We start from the raw sequence: 11,555 nt of genomic DNA, 5'->3' as shown, positions 1-11,555 counted from the left end.
ACACACACACACACACACACACACACACACACACACACATATGCACACATGCACAAACACAAAATGCTTTTTTTCCTCTAGGAGAGTAGCCATTGGATAAACCAGGAATCCCTGTCTACCAAATGTGCCAGTTAGCTGTTTTTTTTACTTTTCATCTCACTGGACTCACGTGTTTAAAGAAAAATGCAAGAAACCAAAAACCGGGGACTGAATGCCAAATGGTGCAATGACATGAGACATCTGACAATGTGTGAGTGTACCTGATCTTTACATCGGGTACGAGTTACTTTTCGCACGGATGTTGTGTCTGCTGGAAAAAAGAAAACCCACACATCTCGGAGTTCAATTGAAGAGTGCCTTACCGGAAGTTCAGAACAGTTCAAGACCGTTTGTTGGAAACAGCTGCGTAAGAGATGAAAAACAGACTAAATACCTTCACAGACTTTCAGACTTCCAAGAAGTTATTACGCATTTATTTTCATATAAACAAAATAGGTATGCATTCACTCTCTAATACCCTTGGCCTTAAAACACTGTGTTACTATGGAAATGGGCATTTTCCGTCTACCAAGGACAGTGTAACATCAAAACTGTTTGTATAGAGCTGCAGACCGAAGGCACAGCAAGATAGGGAGGCACAAATGGAGAGAAAGAATACACGAGATAAAACAGATTTTATCAGTCTCTGCCTCAGAGGCTCCGAGGTTTAAATCCTGTTGTTATCAAATGGAATATATATGAATCTATTGATAAAAATGAATAAATATATATATATATATATACATATAATATACAATTGAGATTCAATTTTAAGGCCACAGTGAATTTATTTATTTTGTGAATTCCTAAATTCTGTGTAAAAACCAGGCACATTTGTTTTCTATTTACATGTAAAAACCTGAGGGGAAATACAAAGAATATGAACGTTAATACCAGGAGGCTTATTTGGTAGTTTTTTGTAAGACCAACATTTTTCACGTGTATAGCTTTCCATATAATCAGCTTTGGTATTTCCTTGAGTTTTGGACTCGAGTGTTCAGTGCAGCATGATTACTCCACTGTTATATTCTCTTATATCCTCTGATTTAAACATGTACTGAATGTTCTTTTCATTCCTTCTTATCAGCGGACATACCTCTTTATCTTTTTTAACAGTCAAGCAGGCGAAACTATGCATTCAAATATATATTCGCTGTGTATGTGCTGTATAAAGTATCAAATGTAACAATTCACATGCCTTTGAAATCCTATCTCTGTTTCGTCATTTGTTTGGTACAAAGAGGAACCAGTGCTGTTTTTTTTTTTTTTTGTTTCAAGCTTTGCTCCTTTCCCCTCCTTCCTCTTTCTCCTCTCCACTCCTGTCACCTTGTTACCTCTTGTCTGGTTTTCTCTCCTCACCGCCTCCTCGACTGCTCTCGGCTCGGGTCAGTCGAGTCTGTGCCTTCTTTATTTGCTGTCCCACTTGGTTAAGAACCTCTCAGGCCAGCCATCCGATTGGCCCCTTGGTCCTGCCGGGGATGAAGCCATATTGATCCTGAGTGGTATCCCGGCTAAATTGGTTGTATTTTCCAGCCGGACTGTAGCTGCAGAGTGAGGACATTCAGACATACTGACCTCCATCTGCACTTGCACCTAAGGACAGGTGTTAAACGCTACTTTACAACCTCACATCAGCCAAAAGGGCTCTGGGTCTGCAAAGACACTCTGAATGTATACTTGTTTTTAAAGTACATGCTTTTTTTTTTTAAGTACATGCAGCCAATAAGTACACTGGGTTACATTTGCATTAAAATCTGTCAGTCTTTCGGTGGGGATTTGCTGCCTTGTTTGCTTTGTATATATTCCTGTATCTACCCTTCCTTTTTCTCAGAGCACTGTTTTACTGTCTGTGAAACATTGAGGTATGTCCACTGCTTATGTTTTTGTTGCTTCTTATGACTTGGGTTATCAATGGCCTCCTTTATGCTGAATATAGAATAGATTTTTAAGAAAAAGTCAATATGCTAATTAAATGCAAAATCTTATCTTTTGACTGTTCTCTCTCTTTCTTTTTATTTGTTGCTGTTTTTGCTGGCAGAATGGTTTGGAAATAGAGCGAGGCGCAGATAAAGTGTCATACAAGCTTTTTTTAAATTATTTTTTTTGGAAAAATTAAACAGAAAACCGAATTAAAGTTGGAAACAAATAGCTTCCAAGCGCTTACTAAGTCCATTCATTTGCGCTGTTGCGATAATGAAACTGTTCCTGCCTTGAAAATTCAGAGTTGTATTGTTGGGCTGTTTAAGCTTTGGGGGACATTTGATCACATGGTACTTTGAGAGAAAGAAAAAGCTACTGTAGAAAACTGGATTGGAGCCATTAGCGGGCCAGAGACTGATTGGACTGTACTTAAGAGCTCTGCTTCTCCAGTTGCTGTGGGTGGATGAATACATTAGCATGTGACATGCCCAGAGCTGAAGACAGACGAGTCTGTCACCACAGTTTGCATAGTGAAAAGTGTGTGTGTGTGTGTGTGTGTGTGTGCACGTCTAAGCTGTGGTTGGCGTGAGAATGAGTTACACTGAAGTGGGTTGATTCTTTTCAAGCATGTGTTACGTTGATGTGTTTATATATGTGAGGATGGAGTGTTTGTGTGTTTGGGGTTTACATTGGCTTGGAGTGACTGTGCGTGTGTGTGTGTGTGTGTGCGTGTGTGTGTGTGCAGGGTCAGGAAGGCGGGTGGTGTTGAGGAAGTCTTCTGGCGTCGGGGCTTGCCTACCGTGCCTTGCTCCGTCTACACCCACATACACAGCTGTGTACCACACAATCCAATCTTGCCATAGGGTTACACACACACGCGTGCACACACACACACACACAGAAACAAGACCAAGTTCAGCCGCAGCCACCATTACAACCTTCTTCACGCCACTGAACAGCTTCCCGAACCTTTTTCAGATGAAAAAAATGGTTTGAAATGGGAATGAAATCATCGCACAAGCTCCACATTCGGCAACAAACAGCCCTCCATTACATCCAAGCAGACACTTTGCTTTTCTGTTGAGCGGTTCATCGATTGCCTGCCATAGGGTAAGCGGAGGTTCTTATGGATTACTAAAATAATGAAAGGCTACTAGCAGCCGTTATGTCTGTGCTATTCCTTTGGTTAGTGAGTCAGAGACCCTGAAGATGGAGTGAGAGCCAGGTCCTGGGAGAGGAGGACTATTTCTGTGTCGCCTGCAGCCACTGACACAGCGCGAGTGTTTACTGCTGTGCCATGCTGCCTCTCACAGTGGGAGCAGTTGAGGGATGACGGCTGACATTATTGTGCCTCCAGCCTGTAGCAGGAACAGTACAGGGAGAGCTTATTTAACCATCAGGTCACCAGACTGACTGCAACATTACAAAGAAAAGGAGTTGATGGCTGCTGTCTTATGGCTGCTGAAGCTTTGTGCAATTTATTAACAACATGCAGGTAAAGTTAGATTCAAATGGATCCCATTTTTATTTTTACTTTACTCCGCAGAAGCAGATGTGGATGTATTAAGGACAGCGAGGTACAGCGTGTTTTAAGATGTAAAAAAAAAAAGTGTTGAAAATACCTCACCTAACCTTTGATATTACAGCAGTACACCTTTGTCTACACAAGATGGCACTGGTAATACACGTGTCCTCATCAGAGCCCGAGCCTCAGTCTGGATCGAAGAGAAGTATTCCTTCAGGTCACTAATCTAAATACAGACACTCTTCATACATTGGTTTTCACTCTCCTCCACCCCAGAATAGCAACTTGCGTCTCGAAACGAAGGAGCGATTATTTGAAATGAAAATAAGCAGCTGGGAGGGAAGTTTCCCTGCATTTTTTGATAAGTAACAAAAAGAATTAATTCACATGTGAGCTTCAATGGAAGTGGCCATTCCTCGGGCCAGGTAGGAAAAAATCCTTTGAACTGTGATAACCTGGTAAATGCTCGGTATCTCTGTTCATCCTGCAGAGCAGTCGATCTTGTTTCCTCTCCCCATCTAAACGGGGATAAACAAGTGCTGGAGGCGGGCTTTCCTATATAAAATGCATGAGAAAAAATAGTGCAGGGCTTAGGCTGAAACGATATATTCTTTAATTCTGGTCTGCAAGGAAGGAGTTCACTGTCAGACACTCGCAGATTTGGCTCATATCTAATGCAGGCAGTGCTAAACCTCTTCATAGATAGTAGGAATGCAAATTAACCTCAATGCAGGGTTTAAAAAAAGCCAACAATCAAATAGCATCTGATTTGGAGTTGTTGGGATTTTGACATTTTCCTGTGAAAATGCAAAAATTTCACTGCAGTCTGTCGGCCCTGTTTGTAATTTCTTAGGTTTTTAACTTCAAACAGAAAATAGTGTAATAATAAAAATAATTTGTACTAATAGAATGTTTACATCATGAGACTGTCTAATGGAAAAATAAAACAACACAAGTAGATGTGTGTACTAGGCAACAAAATGTGGATAAGAAGGCATCAACTAGACTGTTGTCCCGTTTATTTGTTTTTAAAACCTTTGCTCTTGCAATCCTCCATCGGCAGCATTACCACCATCCGGTGTCATTCAAGGTCTCCTCTACAATGAGTTTTAATTGTGAGACATCTGTACTTTAAAATTTGACTTTCATGGTTAATATTGGACTTTTGTCCCAACAGGCGCGAGGAGCTCTCTGGGAGCCCGCTGTAATATCTGTATCAGCCTCTCCAGTCAGGGTGAACCATCCCATTCACAGCGACTCTCTGGGCTTCCATGGCAATTTACTCTCACGACTACACAAAAGAGTCCTCAGAGTCCTCAGAGACCTCGCCAGATAGACAACTGACAACTAACAGCATCTTATGAAAAAACAACACTTTATACTGTTTCCTAACACAGTGAGTGCGGTAGCTCCACAACAACAACAACAACTACGACAACAACAGCGGCGGCAGCAGCAGCATGCCGAATGCTGAATGCATCCATTTTAATAAACAGATGCCTATTTGATGTGATAAGCAGGAAGTAGTGAGAAATGAATTATATAAACACTGATTTTATGAACTTTTCAGAACCGCCTCGAGGGCTTTGCAGTACACTTGTCAGTTTATTTGAAGTATGTTTGCAATTATTGTATTTGTTAACTCATGCCAGTATTTTTCACTTGACATGTTGCTCTGGGCCATTGACATTATTGATTCAAAAATAACAATATGGCTTCAGTCTGAACTCCATTTGTGAGCATATTCATAAAACATTTACATATAGCAAGTTTCGCCCTCTCTTTCAACAAAATCCATTTCACTGTCAGTTATTATTGATATCTTTGACATTATCATCAGAGTGAGCCAACATGAGTCAAGATCTATATTTACTTTGTAGGCGAGATACTTTTATATTAGCGTAAACAAAGCATTATTACACATCCGATACACGAGAGAGTCTCGGGTTATAAAATCAGGACAATAAAAGCATATATGTCTGTTTTGGCTTGTCAAGATGTGATGCTAAAAAATTCTGCTAATGAGGAATGGGAGTAATGGTGAGTAGAGAAGGAGACCTGCCTGTTTGAATTGCATTAGTTGGATTCAAAACCCATACTGCTATCAGCTTTCCGACAAACACCCTCCGGGCATTAAGTGTCTTTCAAGGAAATCACATTGTTTCATATGATCGGACAACGGAGATTATTCGTACAATGAAATTTTAATTGGAAAAAAGCAAGTAAAGAAAGAAACATACAGAGGGCTTCAACGCAAACTACCACAACACGAGTGTTCCATTTTTGTCTCCCTGTTTAACTTCTGAGTACCTCACATAGCTTGAATACTCTTGGGCATTTATGCGCCTTGTTATTGTGATGACAGAACATCAATTACAAATGCCTATCTCGCCTGCTTAGTTGCAGATGAGAGTTATTTCAGCTCGACACACTGAGATGAGGCGTTAGAGATTAAAATCGCCTCGGCAAATAAGAAAATGTTTGAACAGCCGCACTATTTAAAGCATTTTGAAGACTGCAACAGTGGTGAAAACAATGGAGGATAGCACATCAGTGAGCACATCAGAAGCGACTGCTGAGGTCTGTGAATCTTTAATTAAACAATGTTTGTTTTACATGATACAAATAACAGAGAAAAGAGTGACTAAAATACGCAGAGCGAGTCGTGAACTTTCAGTGCCGGTTAGACTCGTGTTTGTGTATTGGCGTGCTGGAATAATTCGCTTTTTTTCTTTTTTTGCTTAAATATTTTTAAACTGTGAATATTGTCCTCACATAATCACATTTTCTGAAGTTGGTTTTGTGCGTATGTCCGTGTTTGGATCTATGAAGTTGGTTCGTGCCACTGCATCAGCGCTTAAGTACATATTTTATGAAGATCTTGGGATATATTTGGTATGGTGGCACAAGTCGCTTGCATAATAGCAACACAATAGCTGTTGATTTGATCTCTTCAGCAGTGTTGCTGTTTATTAAAATCAAGCAGAGCAGAGCACTTCTGATGTAGCAACTTTTTAGGTAGCATTTTCCTTGTTGACTGTGTATTTCTTCATTTTTTGTGATTTGGTGTATGGATGTGTTTCTCTTGATGTTTTTGTTTTACTGTTGTGTGCTTTGTCCTTTGGGCCCAAAGGAGTACAGGGCACAGAATGGACTTTTATCTGTAGGTATGTGAGCAGGAAAAAGATAAAGGCTATGAAAAAAAGTCAGACATAAACACTCACTAAGCACGAAAACCGTGCAATCTAACGCAATCCTATACAAAAGCTCTGCCATACATTTGGCTTTTTGAAGCTCGTACATCTATTGTTGACATTGGAAAGACAATCAGTTTACTAGGTGCGATATACTGCATTACATTTTCAGTATTACAGTATTTGAGATAACACCTGTAGTTGTTGGTGGTAATAGCCAATGCAATTTAATACTGCAGTTCACAGAAATTGGCCGGCAACAAGACAAACTGCTGTTTAAAGACATCAGGCAATAATTGGTCTTTTCCATCATTGTGCGAGCAGCTTAATCATGCAAATGGCACGGGTTTGCCAACAACTAAGTGAAAGTTGGTTACCTTGCTGAGAAGTTGGAGGTATGCAGCCTGTTTCCTGCAGCTCACTCCCTGCAGTGCTCCAAACTGATTCGCTGTAGGGGAAAATGCTGAAAATAGCCATTGTCTTGTTTTGAAGACGATTTGTCAAGAATAAATTGATAAGTGCTAAGCTAAATCGTGATACCAGATGGCTCGTGTTTCTCAGCTTTAATGCGATGCTGCAGCAGGAGGAAATGTTTGGTTTGCATTAGCAGAAACTCAATACAACATTTACCCAGAGACTGTTACTACGCCCAGTTCAGTACTTTCATTTGGAGGCCACGTTCTCAATCAGCTGTGTTACCTCACTCAGAAATAGGCTTATCAGGTGTCCCAGTTTATGCAGGGCTACACATAACATGTATCACTGTCACATATTGAGACACCGTTTCACATTTTGATTAGTTCTAGTTTCCAAAAATTAACTAAAGTGCTTCTCACAAGAAGCCTGTTTGGCTTTAAGAGCATTGTGTTGCTCTACAAAGATGATCACCAGCCAGAACTGAAAGGCGAAACAACAGTTAACATTCTTTTAATCGTTATTGCCAAAGAAAAAGGGAAAACACAAGTTTAGCTTCAATCCATGCTTATTATATTAATAAGTGTGTTGGGAAAACTGCACAAAAAGATCAAATTTGTAAATTGGAAAAATTACCTCTAAGCATTAATGGCTCACAAGCTCCCATTTGGTTACACTATTTGGAGGTACGTGGTGATTTAATAACAATTTTGCCACTTTAATAAGAATATTAAGAACACTTTTCAATGTCACGCAGTCCAGCATACCAACAATACCAGACAGGACGGCAATAATAAGCATAAAGTACAACAGATGTCAACAAAAACTGCGAAAACATAATAATGCAATAATGGAACATGCTGTTGCTTTAAATTACACTAGATGATTTTCCTAATAAAGTGTATGTCTTGTTACACATTTAATGTGATAGCACCACACAGATGGTTACATACAGTACATAGTTAATTGCTGTTGCATTGTATTCGCTGTAGCTTTTCATATGTATACACATACAAGTAAAAATGAATGCATGACATAATAGGTAAGGTAAGGACAGATTGTGTGTGTGGTTTTTTTTTTTTTAGGGTGGCTCAGTTTCCAAACTAAATGCGTTCATTGAACAGGATCAAATAACAAGGAGAGAAAACTAGACACCTGTAAACAACCAATGCTTTTTAAGAAGGAATCAAAATGCTTCAAACATAATTTAGACTGTTTACACTGACTCACACTGACTAGAAGTGCTACCTAATAGTTGCCTGCAATAGACTGCTTTGGTGTCACGAGTGGTCTTGAATATTTATCAAAAGGAAAAATTTGCACCTACAACATAAACAGATTCAAAACCAGACAGCACGCTCAGCGCCTCAGATCCTCCCGAGCATGCGGGCGATCCACCAGTTGCACGGCATGACAATTTGACAGATGACCCGGCCTCCTTGGTAGTAGTATGGCCAGGGGTTGAAGCCACCCAGGGGCTCGTGGTAGCGGCGGCAGAAGCGGTAACCACGGCGACAGTACTGGCAGCAGTAGCCGCCCTCATCCAGACGGTTATCCAGCTCGATTCCAACATCTCTCTGCAGAGGACACAAGAGCGGGCAGGGTTACAATCACACACATGACAAATGCCAGTCCTCCTGAGGCAAGGGCAGGAGAGGAGGAAGAGGAAGGGCTGACGTGAATTGATGAGGCAGCTTTGATTGTGGGTCATCGCAATATATGTAAAAGCAAAAACAAAAGTGAAAAGATGTGAATTGATGTCTGCAAAAATGCAAAACTGTGACATCAATTGATGGCAGTGCCAAAGAGATCACGGTTTGAGCTGAGATTGAACGAGCTTGATTTAAGCTCGGGAGCATAAAACATGATATAATACCCTTGACCTTTCTGCAGCACAAAAAGCACGACTGGAGGCTGCACACTGCCCCTACTTTGAATCCAGCGTTCGCAACCTCTCTACTGTCACTATCTCCGGTCGAAGTTACCAGCATAATTACACTATTTCTTTCATCCCTGACCTCTTAACTCCCTCGACCCCAGCACACACTCTGCACTAAAATGACTGCCCCTCCTCCAATAGAGCATTCAAATTAGAGCTCCTCACATCTTGGCGCCCTCCCCCTGACCTTGACTTTAAGTGCATGGCACATTCCTAAAGCAATTAGCAGAGTAATGATCGCCTAACAAGGATTCTTTCATTTGCTCTTGCTGGCTGCCTCTGAATTTATAGAGGGGCCAAATGAAACCCAAACGAAAGGTAAATTGGGTAGAATTAATGGCCCTTGGATTTTTCCATTGTGCTGGTTGGTTCATGCCCTCATGGACTCGTGGGGGCTGAGTGCCATGCCTTTGATCAAGAGCAACTCCAAATGGGGTTCGGAGAAGTGCCACTTAACTCACAGTGTGAGCTGAAGTAGCAACCGCCCTCAGTATGCATTTGACCACATTTCAGTCTCTTTTAGTAAATGAATCCTTGGAGACAATCCGGTGATATCTTGTTAAACTGCTCGGTTCCAGGAGTCAACGGCCTCCGCTGACTTCACATTCAGGAAAAAACGCGAGCACTTACAATGACTCAGCTACGTGCAATAGTGCGGAACAAAACACATCCGCAGCTGGGAAAAGAAAATGTGTGTGAATTGTTTAAGAGGACAGGACCCGCCGGACCACATGGCTGAGTCCCTCTGGTCCCCTACTGCATTAAGTTAGGGAATTTGGGGATTTCTTGCATCTCCTGCACTCGTCAGTAAGCATTCAGTCACGGTGGTTTTACACACATTGTTTTCTTGTACGTAGCAGCTCACTGCAATAAATCCACCACATGACTGGCTTGTGAAAACTATGCACCTGATGTAAACTGAGTCAAATTACTTGCTCTTTAGACATATTCAAAACACATAGAGTGCAATGCATTATATCCAGGTAGGTTTGATTTATTACTATGACAGTCACAGGTAGGCTTTTAATGATTTATTGCTTTAGGCAGGTTTCAGGTCATCGGCTCCCAGGCAACAATCGGTTATATGAACAACACGAAACCTGTCAATGGACCAACGATAATCTTATCAGCTCCTCACAGCCCAAACTGGGGTGTTACGAAATCTGGAGCTCAGGCGTGGCAAATGAAGAAAATATTTTATTCAAATGACGCCGGTGTTTATCAAAACAAACAGCCAATAGGCAGCATTGTACCTTAAAGACAATTAATCAGAGCTATCCTTTTAAAACGGAGGGTACATATTAATCACTCTGGCTTTGAGTCGCCGTCTCTAGTGGGAAGCCGCGGTGATAAGAATGGTTCACCTTGGGAAATCTGAGGCAGTCACTCACAAACAAGCAGCATTAATGAAGAGTAAAAGCCATTACCCTCTTGCTGGATCTGATTTCATCACACACATTCTCACATACACATGCAAACTTGCACACAAACACAGACACCTCTGTGCATATTATGAGGAGCTGGATGTGAATGAGTCTGCAGAGTAGAAAACTGCGTCAGTCATTCAATAAGATGTAACGAATCAAAGCATGACTCCTCTAATCTCCACACTTGTTGGTATTATTTCACACACGCTGATCCCCGCTCCTCATGAGCTTGAAGCACATGCCTGGATGTGTTATTAAATCTCAAAGCAGAGCTCATCACATTCATCCGGGGATCAAAACAGCAGAGATAACATTTCTGTTTCACACTCTGCTTTGTATTCGAAAAGGGTCTTTTTATGTAGACACACAGGACAGTGGAACATATGAAATTCTTTGCTGCGTGTCCTGATCTCCGATTTTCATCTCACTGTTCTCTACAGTGACGTGGAATGACAATGAAATTGGATGTAATTGAATAAGCAGATAGTCATGTATTTCAGTAAACTCTGCTGCTTTACCAAAGTGATAAGGAGCTTTAGCTTCAGTGTAAAGGTTCCTCTGGAGGCACAAACAACTTCTGCATTCACGGAATTTGAATTCCTTCAGCTTTTTGCACCTGTGTTATGCATGAACAGCCACTTAGCCTGACCCTGGATGTAGCAGCCAGAGGTTTGTAAGGATAGGTCCAAGACACAAGACAAATCCCAGGACACAAGCAGCAACACGTACAAACATATTTACATGAGTATGAGTGAGGTCAATTCTTATAGAAAGCCCATCCTTGTTATGTGGGTCAAGGACGGCGGTGCAATCCCTTCAGGCCTGTCAGGTGGTCGTTATTCAGTTTGAAATTTCCAGGGCCACCGCTGATACACACTGCACTCTGACATGGCAGCCATGTTAAAGTTCAGCATAATATACATCTGCCAGTCTCTGTGCACTGTGGACAGGCTTGGTGCTCAAATTCAGACTTATGAAATGCAGATGAAGTGAATGCAGAGAAACTGTGAGTAGCAGACTCTGCGGGTGAGCTTCCTTGTTTTTTATACTGTGCCCATTTGCATGACTTTTAGATGAAGAAAAAAAATAGATTTACA

At 41.2% G+C, this 11,555-nt stretch overlaps 1 protein-coding gene across 1 annotated transcript in view; it reads right to left on the bottom strand.

Moving 5' to 3' along the window:
• Positions 1-7,623: 7,623 nt before the first annotated feature.
• Positions 7,624-11,555, bottom strand: part of tnmd (tenomodulin) — a 63,785-nt gene continuing 59,853 nt past the window's right edge. The window contains exon 7 of the mRNA XM_005722882.1: positions 7,624-8,669. Coding sequence (XP_005722939.1) covers positions 8,460-8,669 — 210 coding nt within the window. The 3' untranslated portion in view covers positions 7,624-8,459. The remainder of the gene's footprint in view (positions 8,670-11,555) is intronic.

Source organism: Pundamilia nyererei, unplaced genomic scaffold (genome assembly GCF_000239375.1).
Source record: "Pundamilia nyererei isolate P.nyererei 1_Seehausen unplaced genomic scaffold, PunNye1.0 scaffold00008, whole genome shotgun sequence".
NCBI classification, from domain to species: Eukaryota; Metazoa; Chordata; class Actinopteri; order Cichliformes; family Cichlidae; genus Pundamilia; species Pundamilia nyererei.
Note: the sequence above shows the minus strand (reverse complement) of the source record. Positions and strands in the feature narration are given on the sequence as shown.